The 22,559-nt window shown below is 45.9% G+C and overlaps 1 protein-coding gene and 1 long non-coding RNA gene across 2 annotated transcripts in view; one reads left to right on the plus strand and one right to left on the minus strand.

Moving 5' to 3' along the window:
• Window positions 1-22,559, plus strand: part of LOC310753099 — a 119,627-nt gene that overhangs the window by 37,954 nt on the left and 59,114 nt on the right. The window lies entirely within an intron of this gene.
• Window positions 1-22,559, minus strand: part of DMRT1 (doublesex and mab-3 related transcription factor 1) — a 62,134-nt gene that overhangs the window by 14,944 nt on the left and 24,631 nt on the right. The window contains exon 4 of the mRNA XM_083593786.1: window positions 15,399-15,561. Coding sequence (XP_083449912.1) covers window positions 15,399-15,561 — 163 coding nt within the window. The remainder of the gene's footprint in view (window positions 1-15,398; window positions 15,562-22,559) is intronic.

Raw genomic sequence — 22,559 nt, forward strand, 5'->3', positions numbered from 1 at the left:
TAACGGGAAACCATGTCAATACTTTGGTTTAGCACAAATATTGTTTTCTTTTTAAATTTAGGTTTTATTGTTTTTGCTTATCTTTGTAGGATACAGATTTTGTAATTAGGGGCAGAGGCGAGGGAGAAGGGACTGCCGTAATAGGGCACCAGTGGGCTTCAGGAATGTAGGGCAGAAGTTCAGAGAACCCACAAACTGGTGAGCTGTTTGAGATAAATTATATCAAAATGCAGGATTTCCCAAATATATTCCTCTGCTGACTATACCCTACATTACGGTGATCCCAGTGAAATATTTATTTAGCACATGGATGGATCACAGACCCCAAATGTTCCGAATGACCATCTGATTACAGCATTCTGAATATTGGGATAAATTATATATATATATTCTTCTTACCCAGTTATATGGTAGAAAATGTAAAAGTATTTTTCCCCCCTTCAACAGGTCACAGTACTTTGTAACACTGTAAATACGTATTTGCAGGGCCATATCTTCTCGATATAGTATGAAAAGCAGAAGGGAGAACAAAATTTTCACCACACCCTGCACAGACACCTCTGCCATAATGGGTGGGACAGTTTAAAGACATTGGTGCTGTCCAAAATGGCAGCCAATATTAAGTTTTCTCCCTCATCTAGATTGCGTGCCGAAACATATCCGTACCCTGGTGACAACGGGCAAACCAATGAGACAAGGCTCATTTGTTTCCCTACACTTTACAAAAATCACTGTATACTGAGCTGCCATTTTCAGCCGTAGTGCCATGCTTATCTGAACACCTAGTTCTGCCTTGAATACGCCTATTATTTCACAACAGAATCTCTGGCCGCTGCTGATCTCCCCTTCTCACCAACAATGTTAAAAAACCATTAGGATTATCTCAAATGCCTGCGACTCAACTGATTCACTGTGTACTTTCGAACTGGATTTCATTCTTGGCATTTAGTGCACAAGAGAGACGGATGAATGGATGGCTCCGTTCCATCTGCCCTATCAGAGCTCATATCATCCTTCCCCAGTACATGCCAGTATTTGTAGTCAGCTGGAAAGCTTGCTGTTAAGTGATGGAACAACTAAAATTAGCTAAGAAAAACTAAATTCTCTCTGCCCTGGACAATAGATCTCCTGAAAGCTATTATTTGAAACAAACACCTTTCCTGTTTCCCTTGTTTAAAACAGAAAGAAAAAAGAAATAGGGGGAGGTTGACATGTTGGGGAAAAGCAAACAGGAGATTCACCTAGAATTCCTTGCCTACAAATCCAGATGTGTCAACAGCAGTAGTTTGGCCTTTCAAGATTGGCCGCTTGTTATGTCACATGCCAAAGGAAGGAAGGACATTGGCTCTCCTCCCCCCCCCCCCAGTGCGTAATAACGCAGTCATACAGAGGGAATGTTATCGATAGCGATTTGCCATATTAGGACAGAAAACACAATGATTGCTTTGGACCTACAGTGGTATCTCGGGTTACATACGCTTCAGGTTACAGACTCTGCTAACCCGGAAATAGTACCTCGGGTTAAGAACTTTGCTTCAGGATGAGAACAGAAATTGTGTTCCGGCGGCGCGGCGGCAGCAGGAGGCCCCATTAGCTAAAGTGGTGCTTCAGGTTAAGAACAGTTTCAGGTTAAGAACGGACCCCCGCAACGAATTAAGTACTTAACCCGAGGTACCACTGTACAGAAATGTCCTTTGGGATGGAAGACCATCTGCCAAGTCTTTCTTTCTTCTTTCCTTGGCAATTCCTTGTAGCCGAGTAAGATTGTCTTCCATCAACATGGTTTTAACACTGAGTCCATATGTGACTGTAGAGGCCATTTCTGGATCCACACGTCCTTCCACAGTGGGGACATTGGTTTCCGGGCAGGAGTTGATCACAGTGAGGGTTTGCCAAGCGTGCCTTCCTCTTAGCACATTTCTCCCTTGTGTCCTGAGTTTGAGTGTCTTCAAAGCCCATGACACCTTTGGTAAAGGCTGTTCTCCAATTGGAGCGCTTGCAGGCCAGTGTTTCCCAGTTGTCGGTGTTTATACCACATTTTTAAAGATTTGCCTTGAGAGAGTCTTTGAACCTCTTTTGTTGACCACCAGCATTACGCTTTCCATTTTTAAGTTCGGAATAGAGTAGTTGCTTTGGAAAGCGATAATCAGGCATCCACACAATATAACCAGTCCAGTGAAGGTGATGTTGAAGAATCATTGCTTCAACACACTGACGAGAAACTACAGAATATACCCCAATGACCTGCATTGGCCGGTGCAAAAACACAGGGGAGTCGCAAGGGCGCAGGAGATTCAAGATCAAAAGCACTGCTGAAAAACAAGGTCCATCTTGCCCTGGTTCAAAACCCTTCGAAACTAGGATTTTCTGCTCCTATTGTAAGGTACTCTAGACCTTAGCAGCAGTTGCCTAGTTCCATGAAGGAATTCGACTCTGTTAGCTGTGTAAACTTCTACCATTGCTTGATTTCCTTGCCAACAATTGTATGTATTCCCATTTGGCCCAGGAAAGAATCCCCTGGAACGGGTCCTGTTATTGCCAGTAATGTCTCTGGAGCAAAACGCTGCTGGGAGGTAATGAATCTTAGCCTCCAATGTTAGAAACTGAGACAGAAAAGCTAGGAGCTCAAGGGACCTTAAACCGAGGTTATGGGCGCAACAATGAGTGTTTTTTATAACAAGAATATAAAGCTGAAAATGAATGAACTGCAGCTAAAATGTCATGTTCATTTTTCACATGGTCTGGTCCTTCCCCTGCCCGCCCCCCTAATATTCTTAAGAGGTCTCTTCTCCAGTCTTCACAGAGTAGCTGGAAGTGGGGAGGCATAAAAAGCACCTCCTTTCCTTCCACTCTGCAATTTCAATCTGAAATCTTAGGTGCAGTATTGCGCCCAGAACTCAGAAACTGCTCACACTAATGAAATCCCCTGTCGCAAAGCTTAAGGCACCAGAAAGTGTGTAAAGAATGGATAACATTTAAAGAAAATCTAAAACAATATTGTGAAAACGCAAATCTCATGGCAGGTCTAGATTGAATCTTGAATATTAAGGGAAACTATAAATGTAGAAAATTTTCTGGATGTGTAACGGATATAACAGGAAATGCGTCAAGGTAAAGAATATGTAGAAAGCACAATGAGGTGAATCGGAAGTCAAAAGTGTGCGTGATGTTACACGATGTCTTGTTAGTTAATGTTCATTGTCATTGAGGTATTGTCTTGTCTGTCTGCGTTGTTATATGTAAACTGTTTTGCAATAAAGTTAAAAGAAGAAGAAATCCCCTGCTGCAAAATGCGCCTGGAACAATGGGAGTTTCGAACACTGTTAGCCTCCTAGTGGCCAATCTAGCTGGCAGCACGATACTCACACAGGGCACCTGCTCATTTGGGTCCGAAGAAAGAAAGTTTGGCTTTCACTCTTTGAGAGCAATTGGCATGAATGAAAACAAAACAAGGCACTTTATGTAGGTTGTATCTGAGAGGGTATACCATATTTGCTGCAAACACCAGCACACATCAGCAGAGCTGGGCGATACCTGGTTTTCAACATTGTAATATATATCCACCAACTAAACATTGCGATATATTATGATGTCTGAAATAAGGGTGGAACTATGCATATGCAATCCTGCCTTGTGATTTTTGCCGGCACCTGCTCTCGTGATTTGCGTGAGGCAGGGGAGATTTGAGCTGGCAGACTTAAGAGGGGCTGCAGGAATCGAGAGAGAGAATTGCCTGGCTTCACTGTTTTCCCCACATTGTGATTTCTGATTCGCACATGCACAGATGCTTATCACGATTCACAATATTTGGCCAGGTCAAAAATTATGAAACCAGTATCACGATATGGGCTTCAAACCAGTTTTGGACGATATATCGCCCAGTCCTACGCGTGAGTTGAGGCCTAAGCCCCACCTCAAAATGCAAAATCATGTTTAGTAAAATCGGAGCACAGCTAACATGAGCAGTTATTTCAACAGAAATAAACTGAGCCAGTTCAGCTCCAAGAGACCATTACCAACTGTAAAAGAAATTCTAGCGTTTAACTTTCCAGCCTAAGCTGAGATGACGGTGTCATTATAAATATATGAGGCTATTCACGTACATGGCACAGATATACTTTTTCCTAAAAATGTCAATGGCTTGCTAAGAAGGAAGAAAATGAACAGAATTCATTCTTACAGCATGAAGAATTAAGCGTTTGGCTTTATACCAGCTAGGCAAGTTAGTCTGAAGGCCTGCTGCAATGTGCAGGTCTTTAAAATGAAAACCTTTGTCTCAGTAATATGAGCACATTGCTGGTACGTGAAGCCAACACGCACAAAAAAATTACTTACAAGCTTTAGAAAATAGAAGCTTTGGCATTTGCATGCCTGATCTCCTTCAACAGGTCTACAGGGAGAAGAAATATAATTTATTAGAGCTCATTTGGCTCAGCAACAATGGCTTCTTCAAAAAAAAAAAAAAAAAAAAAACACAAGGGGAAAAGAGAACATTGTAATTGAAAATAAGTGCCCTCTTTAGCGAATAAGCCTCCAGCGCCTGAGGCGGAGAGGAAACTACAACTGATGTACTACAAGGCATTACAAGAGTGCTGGGTGCTATAGCCAGCAATTATCCTGGTATTTAACCAAATCTATCGCTCATCAGCAAAGCGTTTAGTGCGGCAGTCGGAGCGAGACAGGCTGACATGGAGCACAGTTACTTAACTGTCCCCTGCAGCGATTATGCTTTTCCACAGCTCAAGAGTCATGTCAAATTAAACAACAACACATTGACTTTTCGCTTCTAGAAACATTACGGTGTGATTGACAACTCGGGGATGCTGCAAGCTGGTCGGTCGCTAGAACCTGCTGCCGGAGGTTCTTCTTATTTGTGAGGCTGGCTTCCTCATCTTACCTCTTTTCTGGGGGAATTGCCTCCTGTGCTATTTTACAATCCTCTATCCCTTGAAGAAGGGACGCGGGTGGCGCTGTGGGTTAAACCACAGAGCCTAGGACTTGCCGATCAGAAGGTCGGCGGTTCGAGTCCCTGTGACGGGGTGAGCTCCCGTTGCTCGGTCCCTGCTCCTGCCAACCTAGCAGTTCGAAAGCACGTCAAAGTGCAAGTAGATAAATAGGTACCGCTCCAGCGGGAAGGTAAATGGTGTTTCCGTGAGCTGTTCTGGTTCGCCAGAAGCGGCTTAGTCATGCTGGCCACATGACCCGGAAGCTGTACGCTGGCTCCCTCAGCCAATAAAGCGAGATGAGCTCCACAATCCCTATCGGCCACGACTGAAGCTAATGGTCAGGGGTCCCTTTACCTTTACCTTTATCCCTTGAAGGCTCCTTATTATCAAGTGATATTCTCCTCGATGGGCAGGAGGAGCAGAAGCCACAATCTGCTTTCCAAACCAGACGCTCTTCCCTTTCCCAGATAATCCAGTTTGCCTCCGTTTGAAAAACCTTGTTGTTGTTGTAGCATCCAGTGCCCCAAATCAGCCCCCTTCTCAATGGAGCTTGGAACCCTGAATTGTAAGAGAAGAGCAACAGCTACTGGTTCATCTTTTCAGGACGTTTCCTCAAATGGAGATTTCCACACTGGGTCCCCCAATTTCCCAGGGTTGCCACGAGGGATAAATGCAGGGCCAACTGGCCTGAAGGTCTCTGGATTAGTTCTATACAGTACAAAAAAACCACACACAAACATATCCATATAGCAAGTATCCACAGGTAGGCAATGACTGTGGGATGCAAAATGTGCATTTTAAAAGCCATACCCTTGCCTGTGTTTCTCTCTGTCGTACTTCAGGGAGCCAAGGAAATGGAAACTCTGGGCATGGGCATGTAGATGCAGGAATGCAGCAGTAAAATGCATATGGCGTGCAGAACGTATATGGAGGGCCAATCCAAGACTGGTCCCAGAGACCCTCTGCATAATCCAGAAACCCATCATCATCATCATCATCATCATTATTATTATTATACCACCCTATTCCGGAGGTCTCAGGGTGGTTCACAAAAAAGGTCACAATATATAAAATAAAAACAATAATCCAATAACCTTCCCCCCCCCCAAGAGAGCTACATTTTAAAGGGCATAGAATAAGTCAGCCAAAGGCCTGGTTAAAAGGGAACGTTTTTGCCTGGCGTCTAAAGATGTATAATGAAGGTGCCTGGCAAACTTCCCTGGGGAGAGCATTCCACAGATGGGGAGCCACTGCAGAGAAGGCCCCGTTCTCCTGTTGCCACCCTCCGCACCTCTTGAGGAGGGGGCACACGAAGGAGGGCCTCGGAAGATGATCTCAGGGTCCGCGTAGGTTCATATGGAAAGAGGTGATCCTTGAGGTATTGCGGTCCTGAGCTGTTTAAGGCTTTATAGGTCAAAACCAGCACTTTGAATTGGGCCCAGAAACTAATTGGTAGCCAGTGCAGTTGGGCCAGGATTTGTGCAGTATGTTCAGACCGTCTTGCTCCCGTGAGCAACCTGGCGGCTGAATTCTGCACCAGTTGAAGTTTCTGAACCGTTTTCAGAGGCAGCCCTACGCATTGCAGTAATCTAAGGCCAGGATCCTTTGGCTTGGAACGCTCATTCAGCTTTCATCTCTTGGGTGTCAATGCTCTTCTGGCCTGGGGACTCTCCTGTGCCTGAGCGTCTGCACACAGGAACACCAGCCGATCTAAGCCAAGGGGCCGATGCCCTTTGCCAGATGCCACCTCTATTCAGAAGGGAGACTTGTCTCCACAAGAGGGCTTTTAGGCAGCTATGGAACGCCCTCTCAAGGGACGTATGCCTGGCATCAACTTTATGGTGGTGGCCCTTAAAATTAACCCTGGGATTTAAAACACGCTATTTAAGACTCTCTGATTCTTGTGTGCACTTTTATCTGGGGTTTGCTTTGTTTGTTGGTCTTAGGACTGCAAAAAAATAAAGAAAAATAAAAAAATTTGGACCCTGTGTTGATGAATGTATGTAAAGGTTTCGAATGAATGCAAAAAATACATAGTGATGGAAGATCTGGACAGAGCATGGTCACCCAAAAAGGCTCAGTGCCATTTTGCACCCAACTTGGTTCCCTAGACAGGCTTACCTGTGCTGGTACCTGCATGCCAACAGCTCTCTTTATCTATCAGCGGCAGTTTGGCAGGCTAGAGAAAGAGAACAGTAGCTACACGGGGTCATTGCCTAGCAAGGGTCGCACATTTGAGGCCCAGCAGCATAGATCAGCATTGCTAAGCATTTGCTGAGAGCTATGGTTTGACTGAAGGTTCATCAGATACACCCTGCTCCCTCCAAAATTCCTACTGTTCCTCTACAACAGCCTTTCTCAACCTGTGGGTCCCCAGATGTTGTTGAACTACAACTCCCATCACCCCTAGCTAGCAAGGCCAGAGCTCAGGGATGATGGGAGTTGTAGTCCAACAACATCTGGGGACCCACAGGTTGAGAACCGCTGCTCTACAACTTCCCCACCCCTCTCTGCTCTCTCACCTGCTTGGCAAGTGGCGGTTGGAGCAGCAAGGCTCCTCCTTGCTTCCACTTGTCACAGTCCCAGCGAGGAGGCATCTCAACAGAGCCACCCGATGGACCTTCTCACCACCATGGAAAGAGCTCAGTGAGGGCAGCGGCAAGAATGAGGCCCCCTGCACCTGCAGGGAGAAGAGTGAGACCACAAGCTCCCAGGTGTGTATGAGGGGGGCAATTGTGGGTCTCTCCCCTAGGGCTCACTCTGCTCCATCTGCCCCCCCTCCAACTTCTTTTCCACCTCCCAGCCTCTTGTCTTCTTTGGCTATCTCCCTGGAACCTGAGTTGGGAACGCAAGAGTCCAGCAACAACTCCCCACCCCTGCCACAGGGTCTCCGGAAAAAATGCCACCCACTGCTGACACCTTGGTCTTCTTTCTCAGGCTCGTTTTAAAAACCACTCCTTCGTAGTCTGGGAACCGGTGGCTGGGAAAAGAACCCTCCAGGAATTCACAATGCAAAGCCAACCCCACATTTGGAAATTGTGAACCAAGTCTACTTCCCTATAAACTCACGTCCCTGCTGATGGTGGCAGGCCGTACTTAGTTAAATAATGAGGGTGAGTTTGGGACAGAGTCCAAAATCTACCTTAGCTTTCCTGACTTCTATACTTTATGTGGAAGGGAGAGAGCACAAATCATGGAATGTGACTTGCCAATTTGATTTTAACCACCTGTTCAATAGGAAACTGAAAGACTATTAAAAAAGGCAAGTCATTCAAACACAACGGAAAGCTTTTGTTTGGGTGGGAACAATGGAACTAAAAAACACACACTTGCGTTTGAAGTAAAATGACTGAATCCCAAGATTTGCTGCACTGGAAAAACCATTTCTTTATAGATGAGATTGTACCAGCAGAAATTCGCCAGGCATGAAGTTATGTTAGGTTATGCACTGGGGGGCCAGCTGCAGTTGTGATCTTAGGCAGCTGGTTCCCCAGGTAGCTTTTCAGGTGATATATAATTACACACATAATGAAAAGCCAATAAGCACACAATACACAACATATACTGTAGCACCAAAGAAAATGCATGCACATATACAGATACATAGAAGAGATACATGCGCACCACCCCCTAGGCGCATGCCTGCTTACAGATACATCTGAGCAAGGACAATGGTGTACGGGCCCTCTGGCATCTATGTACATATGGAAACTAAAGCACATTATATATTACCTAAATATATATAAAGCTAACTTTTTAGTCTTGGGAAAACAAAAGCTATCCTCATATAACAGCCAAATTCCTACATAACTCAATTTCGACATCTCATCTGGTGTGAACTGCACTCATTCCTAGTGTAAACCCCGCCGTGCTGTGCAATGATATACTGTAATGTCACCTCGCAATCTGGATTTACTATAAAGGGCTTCTGACGAGTTTCAGAGCAGTAAACATTGCAGCGAGGTGTATTTCACACTGAGCTGGTTTTTATGAAGAACACTTCACCGCCCAGCCACGGCACCCAGATGATGAATGGTGAAAGATGCATGACAAGCTTCATCATTGTTTGTAAATCTTAACTGTTCCTGCTCACTAACTCTGCAGGCAATTTTCAAAGACAGCGGCCGACAGAAGGACAGCACAGCTTTCCTGAAGGTTATTCAACTTGTTCTTGGCCTAAGCTCTGCCTCCCAGGAGCTAAGCACTGGAAAATAAACTTGCTGGTTACCAGAACCCCGGCATTAAGCAGGGTGCTAAGGAGAGCAAACTTAAGAAATGCAATCTCTAAGGTACCTTTGCAACAGACACTTCCGTTGTCTTTTCGCTGCTTTTTTACTCAGCTAGTCTACAGGTACAACAGAGTTCAAAATGTGCTAAGAGCAACTAAGGCCGGGCTAAGTGATTTTGCGCATCAGTCTTAAAACTGTCTGCACAAATTGCACAGCTGCCTCAAACTACTTCATTTGCCACGTTGGACATTAGTTATCTTTAGGCAACAACCCCTATCGAAGACTTAACAGCAATTCAGCTTTGTTGTCTTGAGTCAACAACACTTCCATCCAAACATGCAAGAAATCCATGCAAGAAGACCTTCCTCTTTTGTGTATCCCTTTGGGTTAACAGAGATGCTGAACTGAGTTAACAGCAAAGGGGAGGGAATTGCATGCTGAGAAAAGCAGGGGCATGACTGGGATCTCAGGTATGAAGCAGAAGTGACTGCAAGCACCCAGGTAAAGGTAAAGGGACCCCTGACCATTAGGTCCAGTCGTGACCGACTCTGGGGTTGCGGCGCTCATCTCGCTTTATTGGCCGAGGGAGCCGGCGTACAGCTTCCGGGTCATGTGGCCAGCATGACTAAGCCGCTTCTGGCGAACCAGAGCAGCGCACGGAAATGCTGTTTACCTTCCCGCCAGAGAGGTACCTATTTATCTACTTGCACTTTGACGTGCTTTTGAACTGCTAGGTTGGCAGGAGCAGGGACCGAGCAACGGGAGCTCACTCTGTCGCGGGGATTCGAACCGCCAACCTTCTGATTGGCAAGTCCTAGGCTCTGTGGTTTAACTCACAGCGCCACCCGTGTCCCCTTGCAAGCATCCAGAGTCCCACATAAATGAACTTGATTCCCAGATCATCACATGAAGGGCTGCTGATTCTAAGTAACAAAATAATGCCATCAAACCCATATGAAAATTGTTGTGTGATCTGCAGCTCCACCTTGCTTTTCCATATCAAACCTGGGAAGCCAGGGAGGCCCTGAACCACAGCTGAACATTGGCAATGGACTGGATGTGATTTAACGAACTGAAAATAAGTTGTGGCAAGTCTAAAGCTGCTCTTGGTCAATAAGCCTTTTGATCCAATAATCAGATTTCAGCTTGATTTGGATGGGATTGCCCACCTCTTGAAAAATCACTTTTTTCCAGGATGATGCGGGAACCATTCATGAGAACTCTTTGGGTTCGGTCAGTCAACCAGCTACAAATCCACCTAACAGTTACCTTGTTCAACCCACATTTGACCAGCTTCCACACGAGAATATCCTGGGGGACTTTGTCAAAAGCCTTACCGAAATCAAGATACGCTATGTCCACAGCATTCCCCTGATCCACCAAGTTTGCAATTCCATCATAAAAAGAAATGAGATTGGTCTGGCAGGACTTATTTTGAGAAACCTATGTTGGGTTTTAGTACTCACAGCATCCTTTACTGTGCGTCCTTTTCTGTTCCAGGCCCTTCCCTGGTATTGATGTCAAGCTCACCGGTCGGTAGTTACCTGGGTTATCTTTTCCCGTTTCTGAAGATGTGGACAACACTTGCCTGCCTCCAGTCTGCAGGGACCCCAACAAGTCATAAGTTTAATCTAAGATTCATGTATTGATGGTCACTGTGTTTTCAATATGAACTGACTGTGGTCTCTTGTTAGTATTATTTTGATCACCTCTTTCTTTTTTAATTGCAATGCATCTCTTCCCCCCCCTTCCTTCTTAAATCTGCAAATTTTATTTTTTAAACTCCTCTTTTAATTTATTCATTATCAAGGCTTATATCCTTTCCGTCATCCTAATGTCACAGGGCAGGTAACGTACCAACTTCACTGGCCATTGGCCTGATTCTGGGTGAACTTCAAACTGATCATCTCGTCTCCTTTGCCACTCCTGCCCCTTTCTACGCAAACTTACAGCAGCATTAGTGACGGGAGAGTCTTGTAAGAAGCACATTTACTCATAATGAAATCATGGCAAACGACATGGCTCTTGATGTCCTAATGAGGACATCAGATGCACTAGGAATCATGTTTCCCTAAATTAAGTTCCCTAAGCTTCCTTTTACTGGGTTTTATAAACAAGAATAATGTTATACAAACAAGTATACCAAGTTTTCTCATGTCATTTGTATATCACAAAAATAGCATAAAAAATGTGGAAAAAGATCTACAACATATGTTTCATTAATGGTGGTCAATGTATAAGTTCTTGGTTCATGAATTGGTTTAAACAGTTATAAAGAAAGGAAGGAAGTAAGTTTGGTTAGGTTCCCTAAATTAAGGGCTATTCCCAGAACCAGATTTGAGCATGTAATGGCAGTCTCACTGCAAGACTTTCCATCGCCACTGATGGCACGTGTATTTGGGAGAGGGCAAAGAACTAGCCGAGCCAATGGGAAATTGACCTGAGGGAGGCGGCTACTCGCTTACACAAAGAGGTACCGTATTTTTCGCTCTATAAGACGCACCAGACCACAAGACGCACCTAGTTTTTGGAGGAGGAAAGCAAGAAAAAAAATATTCTGAATCTCAGAAGCCAGAACAGCAAGATGGATCACTGCGCAGTGAAAGCAGCGATCCCTCTTGCTGCTCTGGCTTCTGGGATAGCTGCGCAGCCTGCATTCGCTCCATAAGACGCACACACATTTCCCCTTACTTTTTAGAAGGGAAAAAGTGAGTCTTATAGAGCAAAAAATACAGTATTTTCAGGATTTAAGCCTTTAAGATTATTTTCCAAACCATTTGTTTCTGAAATCTTTATTTGCCTCCCCTGTCTCTAAAAAGATGTCGTGGGTGGAAAGACTGTTGGCGTGGCTATGGGACCACCAGATTCCCCACTCGGGACTGAGCCACCATCGTTCTGTAATTAGAAAGCATCGTTTCCTTGGCAGCTGCAAGATATAATAATAGCACAGTATAGAACCTTGCATGAAAAAATAAAGTCAGAAGCTTCTCACAAACTTCCCGCTATTCACAAAAGAAAAATATAAATCAGAGGGCGGCTTATATCTCCTCCCTATGAGCGCAAACACACACAGAGAGAGCATAAACAGGCAGTTAACTCAGCAGAACAACATTAATGAAATGGTAGGTCTAACGGTGCTAATATATGAACTGGCGAAGCCGCCATAAAAAGAAAGTTACACCTCAGGATTCGGAGGCAAGTAACAGACTTTGTGAATTATGAAGAAAACGCCGTACACTTTGGTTATTAGCTGTGGTTTAAAGGACATTCCTCCCTCTCGTCTCCCTCTGTCAGATAAGAAATCTTGCTGCCTAATAACCACAGTGGCTGCAACACTTGAGGAATAGCGGGGGCTCAGAAGTATTTCTGCTGAAACACTGACTGCTTTTTCAGTTTGTGGGTCAGTATTTCTGCCCCATGCTGTTCCGACAAACACATCTTTGGGCAAATGTATTACTATAGGGAGAGAGCAAGAGAAGCAAAAATAAAAATAAAATAAAGGGTGCGATCAGGGCCACTGAGAGATATTTCTTATTGTCCCTCCCAAGTCAGGAACAAGGTTTGGGAAATGGGACGGGTTTGGCCATCAGCAAAAGAAAAACGAAAGTGACGGATGAAGTCCTATTCAGGAATTTCCCCCCACATAGATGAAGGAACAGCAGAGGTGTTCTTTGCTGCCCTGAGCTGCCTCTGGGTGAAACTTAACTCTTATTTCCGCAGGGACGTCATTAATCACGGTGATGTTCATATCAATGCACCCAAGGATCAGGTCGAATTCTGCACCCACTGGAGTCAAGTTAGCTAGGCAAGCTGACTTTTTAGGAGAGAACGTGCCGCGAGTCAGACGACTCACCCCCATTGTTCAGCCCAGACACTGAGGTCCAGCGCCGAGGGTCTTCTGGCGGTTCCCTCCCTACGAGAAGTGAGGTTGCCGGGAACCAGGCAGGGGCCTTCTCGGTGGTGGTGCCTGCCCTGTGGAATGCCCTCCCATCAGATGTCAAGGAAATAAACAACTATCTGACTTGTAGAAGATGGTGCTGACCTTTAAAGCCCTAAATGGCCTCAGCCCAGTATACCTGAAGGAACGTTTCCACCCCCATCGTTCAGCCTGGCCACTGAGGTCCAGCGCCGAGGGCCTTCTGGCGGTTCCCTCCCTGCGAGAAGTGAAGTTACAGGTAACCAGGCAGAGGGCCTTCTCGGTAGTGGCCCTGTGGAACGCCTTCCCATCAGACGTCAAGGAAATAAACAACCATCTGACTTTTAGAAGACATCTGAAGGCAGCCCTGTTTAGGGAAGTTTTTTATGTTTGATGTATTTATCGTGTTTTTAAAATTCTTTTGGGAGTCGCCCCGAGTGGCTGGGGAAACCCAGCCAGATGGGCAGGGTATAAATAACAAATTATTATTATCATATTATTATTATGATACTACTGATCTGGGGCAGAGCAATTTGCTTCGTATGCACAAAGTCCCCATTTTGATCCCCAACTGCTTCAGCTGGTGCCAGGAATGTCCCTGGAAGGTCGCTGCCAGTCAGAGTAGACGACACTGCGCTGCATGGACCAATGGTCTGACTCAGAATAAAGCAGCTCCCTATGTCCCATAGCCCTGTCTCAAGAGTGGGGAGAGCTTTTTACTTGGGGGGTTGCCCTCCCATCTGGGCAACCATCCAAGGCCCACATTTCTGTGGCGGGCAGAGACAGAGGCTCGTTTCTGCACATGCAAAAATACTCTCATCCTCCTTGCGGACAAGCAAGAGGCGATGTTACAGAGGGCCGGGGGAGGGAGGTGGTGCGTATTTTGAACGTTTTCATTTCGGTGAATGGTTTCTATGGGGCTCCACGGTCCCCGCTCTTCCACCTGAACGGGAAAGCCACTTCCGCCCTGCAAAGGAGGTGGTGTTACGGGCTTCACGCCCCCTCCGCCCGATTGAGGGAATCCCTGGCCGCGTCACCCCCTGGCCAGCCAATCGGCTGGCTTGGGGGGCGTGGGCTGCCCTATTTAAGGCAGGCGCGGGCCAGGGATCTCCCTCTTTTGCTGCCTGCCAGCTGTTCCTGCTTTCCCCACCCTCCCGCCCTTTAAGGTTTTCGTCCTTGACCTTGCTATGGACCTCGTTTGGTCGCCGTTGAGGGGCCTGGTAGGAATTTTTCCACTTGGCAAACTGGCACCAGCCACTTGGTTTTCGCCTACCTCGTAGCAAATCATCACAACTTTCTTGGTATTGGCGGTTAGGCATTGGTATAGTTCTGTAGATGGAAGAGGGGAGGAAGCGCCATCACCTGCCCCACATATCGAAGGGTAGTCCGATAAAGGATTCCGGGGGGCGTGGCCCTGTCCAAAGCCTAGGGAGGTGAGGGCCTAAGGCACGCCCCCGAGCGGTGACCCCGGGGGAGTTCCTAGTTGATGTGCATCAGCAGGACTCCGCCCTGGTTAACCCTTCCTGGACTTCTAGTGGATAGACTAAAGCCGGATATAGTCAGTTAGGACCAATGCCTAAGCCAATACCGCTCATGCCTGTAACCAATAAAGTTGTGGCCTTATTTAGCCCATTAACCTTAATTATTGTGTCATGTGTCATTATTTCTACTGGGGGGGGGGGACTTGCCACGCAACGCATTGTGTTGTGTTGTTTTAGGGAGCAGCGCACACACAGACAGCACCAAAGAGATTTGTCTGGCCCCGGACTGAAAACGCGCAGCGTTTGTTTGAAATGATCCATGGGTTGGCAAAGAGGAAGGGCTATTAGGAGAACCATCAAAAAAGTGCGCCACGTCTTTTAATTCACACCCTTCATAATTGTACCTGAGCTTCTCATGCCGGCAGGTCCCCCAGCTATGGAAAAACACTCCGTCAGAGCTTGGAAAACACCGCTGGAGCTCAGTAAATTACATCTCCCGGCTTGTCCGCCGCTGATTGATGAGTGAACTTAGGGAACAATATCAGTATGTGGAATATCGTTTGAACGAGTGGTCAATAATGATTGAAAACAGGGCATTTTCTGCAGTTTACTAAGGCGCATGGCACACTTCTCCTCCGCCTAGAATCAAGGCCGCATTTGGGGAGGCATAAATGTACTTTTAAAAGCCCCCACCCACTTCTTGTTTAAAAAAATACCTGATTAGAAGAGGAATTTAACAGGTTAGTAGGAAGGGGAAATACCACGGCAGCCGAAGGGATGCCCTTGTTTTTGGACCACAATTAGATCTGCTGGATTATCTGCTTACCATTTGCTTTCGTTTCAGAGAAAGAGGGGCTCTCCTCAAAGGTGAAAATCTGGGGGACACAGGCAGGAGCCCCAACGCTCTGCCCCAAGTAGGAGCTGGAAGGATAGTAAGAATGCATTCTGTACTGGGAACTCACACCATGGCGGTTTTCTGGGCTTTTCACCTGGTTAGAGAAAAACAAGAAAATAATGCCTGTTAAGCCAATCAGAAACAGGAGAACAAAAATGGAGTTACTTTTAATGCCCCCCAACATAATCTTTTGGTCACCAGGTGGAACACTGTATTTTTCTTGCACTCAATTTGTAATTGAAACCGTCAGTCTGAGAACCCCTTGTGCCTGGAAAACTCAATTTGCTCCCTGCAAAAAGTCATTGCCAGGGTTGGTGTTCTAATTTTCTGAAAGGGTTTTCAAGCTAGAAAGAGATGTTGTTTTCCCCAGAGCTTGGAAAGGAACTAGTGCAAGTTCAAGACGTCCCAAAAGGGAACTAATTCCAGTTCACAGTCGTCCCTCTATGGAATGAACCAGTTCGATTCACCATCAGTTCATGGTTCAATTGAAGCTCATCCAAACCAGGCATAGGCAAACTCGGCCCTCCAGATGTTTTGGGACTACAACTTCCATCATCCCTGAACACTGGTCCTGTTAGCTAGGGATGATGGGAGTTGTAGTCCCAAAACATCTGGAGGGCCGAGTTTGCCTATGCCTGATCTAAATGATCCTTGATAATTTATTTCCAACATTCAGAATTGTGCTTTATGAAACATACTTAAGAAGACTAAGAAAAGATACACACAGAAGAATGTGAATTGTTTTACTTTATTTTCCCCAACCATTACGATCTTTAGGCTTAGAGGCCCAAAGTTTCTGAAGCTTAAGAAACACATGGAGAGATGAACCAGAAATTATTTTAACTTCTACCCCAAAACAAACTAAATTCATCTTCCATTCACCTAGCATTTACGGGAACTATTTTGAACTGGAGAGTTTTTAACTAATTCAGAAAACTTGGTTAAAAACGAAGCAGTTGATTCCAAGCACTGATTACGTTTCCCTGTCTACTGTGGTCAAATGACAGCATTATTACAGCTCAAAGGTTGTACAAGCTTTGGTAGTAGTGATTCTGAAATGTGCAATGCTTGCTTGACCAAAATTACTTGTGGGGCAAAAGGAAAGGGGCTGTGTACATCAAGATTTTCTGTTCAGGCCACAAGGCAAGAAAGCAGGCTGGTTGTCACAGCACCATGAAGAGATTCTGGTTGTGGGAATGTTCAGGGTGGCAGGAGAGGATATATTGTTTACTAATATCCTTCCTAACTTGCATTAGCAAGTTCCTTTACTTAGCAGAGTTTACATTCCCCTTTTTACATGCACAGCAGACAGCTGGTTGCAGGCTCATGTGAGCCTCTGACTATTATACAATTCAGTCTGTCTAAGATTGAATTGTACGTTCTTGGTAAGTTCCCTTGAATCCCTCTTAAAAAGAATAAAGACCCCACAATCTTATTCAAAGTGAATACAAGAAGTTTACTCACATCAGTTCACGGTTGGATCCCTGAAGGCAGACATAGTTACAAATATGTACATGTGGATCTACTCCATATGGGGGAATGATCCCAGTGCTTCTGCTACCTGAGAGCTAGCAGAGCAGACCTAGCTAGAAGCTGGTCAAACGAAAAAGGAAGTCGAAAAGAGGGAGGACTCATCCTTTTGTTACCTGGACAGGTAAGGTCACGCCCACCTTCTATCCCATGCAAAAGGAAGGATGCTCCAGCCAGGAGGAACAGGAAGTTTCGACTGGCTGGACCAAACATTCCCTCGTGTGTCTTCTCTAGCATTACAAGGAATGTTGTACTTGACTGCCTCTCATGGATCACATCCCACACTGGTGGGTGAAAAAGGATGGAAGCAAACTGAAGCCTTTGGATTGAACTGCTGGCCCCGTCCATGCCAAAGCTTATTTGATGTTTGCAGTTGGACGTGCACAGTCCACACAAATGGAAAAGCAAAGACTAAGAACACCAGCTGAAGAACAACTGGAACCCACTGAGCTCTTTCAAGGCGTCTTTATTCTTTTTAAGAGGGATTCAAGGGAACTTACCAGGAACGTACAATTCAATCTGAGACAGACTGAACTGTATAATAGTGAGGCTCACACGAGCCTGCAACCAGCTGTCTGCTGTGCATGTAAAAAGGGGAATGTAAACTCTGCTAAGTAAAGTAACTTGCTAGCCTTGTAGGCAAGAGTCCCAACCCTTAAGTTCATCCCCCCTCCATGTATGTACACAGCCTGTCCTCTGTTGCGATGCTTCCACATTACACAATAACTCTCTGCACAGGTTGGTTTTTCAAGCCTGCTCTCCGTGCCATGATCTCTCTTTACTTTCCCCCACCATCCATCCCCTAAAAATAATCACTGGACAAGGACAATATAATTTTAGCATCTATTAAATGGCCCCCACTAGCCGCTGGTGCTGAAAGGAGGTCTGGTTTGTTTTCCTTCTCCAGAGGATGTGGGCAATGACCTGTTTCCTTTCAAGCCTTCTTGTTTTCCTCTCATCTCACCCATTCCTTAAAAAAAACCAACCACCTAAAATCCCAGGACCCAATGAATTATTACAACTATATTATTAGTACGTGGTCGCTGGCTAGCAAGAGACATGTTTTATAATCTTATTACCCGCACCAAATCTGTGAACCACGGTACGACCGACAGACGGAGGCTAGGCTCTGCAAACAATATGCGCTGGATTAACCACTGGAGAAAATCTAGAAAGCTTTAGGCTTTGTTTTATTAAACTGTTTAGAATATATACCACAGTAAATCTGAGCCACAAGGTTTCCTTTTTATAGAGCTTAGCTACCCTGTTTTATAGTAACAGTAAAGAACAGGGGAGGCATAAAAATGCTTGACCTTAGCTCTGCATTACAAAGGGGACCAGGAAGATCATTTGCCCAATGAAGATGACGGGAGTCGCATCTTTTAGCTCCAAAACGCAGTGAGCATCCTTGCCCTCGTGTGCTACGGGGTGTATGTGTGTCCCCAAAAATACACCACTGATCTGGTGGCGAGGGAAGAGGGCAAAAAGATCTGAGCAGGAAATGAGTAACTGTGACTCTTTTCAGAATGAGAAACTGTGCGCTGATGCAAATCTTCCCAATGTCCCTTGTTACAGACTTCTTCTAGGTTCATGTTCCACAGCCAGGGTGGACCTGAGACCAATGGAAAGCTGGACTTGTTGCGTGCCCTCAGGGGCATTATAACACGTGCGCGCGCACAGCATAGGTGTGCCTTAGTCTTGCTGCATGTTCTTTGCCTCTCAAAGGAAATGTATCTGTTGTTCATGACTCCCTGGTCCTGAATGGGGTAACTGAAGGACCAAGTGCGCAGCCTGGGAGTCATTTTGGACTCACAGCTGTCCATGGAGGCGCAGGTCAATTCTATGTCCAGGGCAGCTGTCTACCAGCTCCATCTGGTACGCAGGCTGAGACCCAACCTGCCACGGACTGCCTTGCCAAAGTGGTGCATGCTCTGGTTATCTCTCGCTTGGACTATTGCAATGCGGTCTCTGTGGGGCTACCTTTGAAGGTGACCCGGAAACTACAACTAATCCAGAATGCGGCAGCTAGACTAGGGACTGGGAGCGGCTGCCGAGACCACATAACACCAGTCCTGAAAGACCTGCATTGGTTCCCAGGACGTTTCCGGGCACAATTCAAAGTGTTGCTGCTGACTTTGAAAGCCCTAAACGGCCTTGTCCCGGTAGACCTGAAGGAGCGTCTCCACCCCCATCGTTCTGCCCGGACACTGAGGTCCAGCACCGAGGACCTTCTTGCGGTTCCCTCACTGCGAGAAGCAAAGCTACAGGGAACCAGGCAGAGGGTCTTCTCGGTGGTGGCACCCGCCCTGTGGAACGCCCTCCCATGAGATGTCAAGGAAATAAAGAACTACCTGACTTTTAGAGGACATCTGAAGGTAGCCCTGTTTAGGGAAGTTTTTAATGTTTGATATCTTTTTTTTATTACTATTATTAATATTCTGTTGGGAGCCACCCAGAGTTGCTGGGGAAACCCAGCCAGATGGGCGGGGTATACATAATATAGTATTATTATTATTATTATTATTATTATTATTATTATTACATGCGCCTGATGCTGGGAGTGGAGAGAATTGCTAGTCCCTGCGCTCATTCTCTCACAGTAGGGAAGGTTGCAAGGCTGGCATCTCCTTTGCTGATTCTGGAAAAATCCCAATTCTTCATTAACTGAGTCCGCAGGATTATCACAGTCAGACGCAGTCGATGCGTGGCAGCTTTCCCACACCCCAAAGCAGTGCCCTTTCTCATAGGTTAACTTGGGGTAGCTAACACCCAGCCTGCAGGCCTGATAGCCCCCTCTCCACAAATCTCGCTCCCCCACACCCCGCAAGACTTCACTGATTTGGTCAAAACTAGAAAATTACGGAGACACAGTGTGGAGGTGGACAAAGACGTTTCAACCTGTCCACCTAGTCCAGGACCCCAATGAGATATGCAAAGAGGCCCCTTCCCCAGTCATTGGATTGACAAGGTTGCAGGTTCTATTCCTGTGTCAAAGGGGGTTGGACTAGATGATCGCTGGGGTACCCTTCCAACTCTACAATTCTAAAATTCCATGATGTGTGTGCTTGGACAAGGATATGGAGCAGCCACCACCAGAATCCAGCCCCTGAAAGGCTGGCCAAGGCTAAATGCAGCCGCCAAGCAAAAGAAATAAAATAAAATAAATTAGGCACCCCAGAGTCATTGAAACCGTGGGTCACTCAGAGCTTCAAAAGTTGGAATTTCCTGTGTTAAATTATGCTAAATTATTACTGCTAAGAACGGCGTGGAGCCACCAAATTTTAATCCTGAGACCTACCGGCGGACCTTTCCACCGTGAGGGGGGAAATAAATAAATGGTGACCTCCCCACCGTCTCCCTTGAATTCCAGGGTGGAAAACGCAAGCGCCATCTATATCTGTCCCCCCGTGATAGACAAACTTAATTAACCTTTGCTATTCTGTTCCAACCTACTGTTTAAGACAAAAGCGTTGACCCACAAACAATATGTTACCATCAGAATCTCAACTGCCGTGACATCAAGAGATATGGCCCTATCAGCACTATTGGAAAATAAACAGCCTAGATTAGCTTCCCCAAGAAATATGGATTATATTCATGTCACACTTGAGCTGTCAGAAACATTAGGTTACTTTTAGCATAAATCTGTATTGTGAAGGCTATAGCTTATAAATACAATGTAGGATTACGCTGTTGGCATGGCAAACCCAGAGCATTTTTAGATTCGCAACAGAATCCTGCAATAGCTGAATTTCTTATATAGCTCAGTTTCTTAAATTTGGACAGGCCTTTTTTTCCCCTAGACTGGTCAAGGGTAGTTAAAAAGCAAAATCTGTTTCGCATTCAAATGACAAATTAGCCTTCAAGCACTCTCTGTTGTCCCCTTTATTCACACAAAAGCACACTTCATAAAAATAAAAATTAGATGCAAGCCCTTTCAGGACATGGGCCAGGTTCGTATTTTGGAGGGAACCATGGTTAACAGCTAACCCTGGGTGAAGAGATCCTTCCAACTTCACTCCTCCCCCCAGAAAGAGCACAGCAGCAAGCCACGATCCTTGGCTTTGCACCGTGTCCAAACCAGGGTTCACCAGTTTGTTGTTGTTGTGTCGTTTAGTTGTGTCTGACTCTTCGTGACCGCATGGACCAGAGCACGCCAGGCTCTCCTGTCTTCCACTGCCTCCAGCAGTTTGGTCAAACTCATGCTGGTAGCTTCAAGAACACTGTCCAACCATCTCATCCTGTGTCGTCCCCTTCTCCTTGTGCCCTCCATCTTTCCCAGCATTAAGGTCTTTTCCAGGGAGTCTTCTCTTCTCATGAGGTGGCCAAAGTATTGGAGCTTCAGCTTCAGGATCTGTCCTTCCAGTGAGCACTCAGGGCTGATTTCCTTAAGAATGGATCGGTTTGATCTTCTTGCAGTCCATGGGACTCTCAAGAGTCTTCTCCAGCACCAGAATTCAAAAGCATCAATTTTTTGGTGATCAGCCTTCTTTATGGTCCACCTGTCGATCACGGTCAATCGGTTGGACGTGTCTGCCTTAACAGCAACTCTAACCTCTGGAAATAAGTCACCGTCTAAAGGTAAAGGGACCCCTGACCATTAGGTCCAGTCGCGGACGACTCTGGGGTTGCGGCGCTCATCTCGCTTTACTGGCCGAGGGAGCCGGTGTACAGCTTCCGGGTCATGTGGCCAGCATGACTAAGCCGCTTCTGGCGAACCAGAGCAGCGCATGGAAACACCGTTTACCTTCCCGCCGGAGCGGTACCTGTTTATCTACTTGCATGGGTGTGCTTTCAAACTGCTAGGTTGGCAGGAGCAGGGACTGAGCAACGGGAGCTCACCCCGTCGCGGGGATTTGAACCGCCGACCTTCTGATCGGCAAGCCCTAGGCTCTGTGGTTTAACCCACAGCGCCACCCGCATCCCGTAAGTCACCGTCTAGATTTCCACAAATCTGGTAAAGAGGTCTCCAGAGGAGCCCCAAGAAATGGAGATGCCTCCTTTGGTCACGCGAATATCCCTTTCCATCCATTGCAGCCCTCATTGTGGACAGAGGATGGAGGCATTTTCGGAGACTCCCGTTGGAGGACTCTAAGGAGGGCAGAGGTGAGGAGGGCAGCATTTTCTTCACTGGGGAGGCAACTACTTTCAGAGACCACACTCCAAAGCGCTTAAAAGGATGCTGGTGGTGTTTTTTTAAAAATCCTTCACACACAAGTTGTTTAGGTCAACAAGCTCAACACCTCTTGTAATTAACAATGTAATATATCTCTCGGTACAGCCAATTAATTTTTCATTTTCGCTTTCCGTGGCAGTTGTTTTGCATTTTCTCCCTAATCACTGCCGCAGGAAGGAAATTGAAAGAGAGCTACCCAAAAGGGAACATGATGATTTATATTTGGGTTTTGTTTTTTTATCATGTTACATTTAAAACATAAAGCTTCAGAGTCTTGATTCATAGCCAGCTAGTAATCCAAGGTTTAATGTCACAACCTTTCGGACTCCCTTTTCTTTGCCCGCTGTCCTTGGCTAGAAGAGAAACTTATTAAAGCTTCTACAATA

This window comes from Podarcis filfolensis (assembly GCF_964270895.1).
Source record: "Podarcis filfolensis genome assembly, chromosome: 17".
Taxonomy (NCBI): domain Eukaryota; kingdom Metazoa; phylum Chordata; class Lepidosauria; order Squamata; family Lacertidae; genus Podarcis; species Podarcis filfolensis.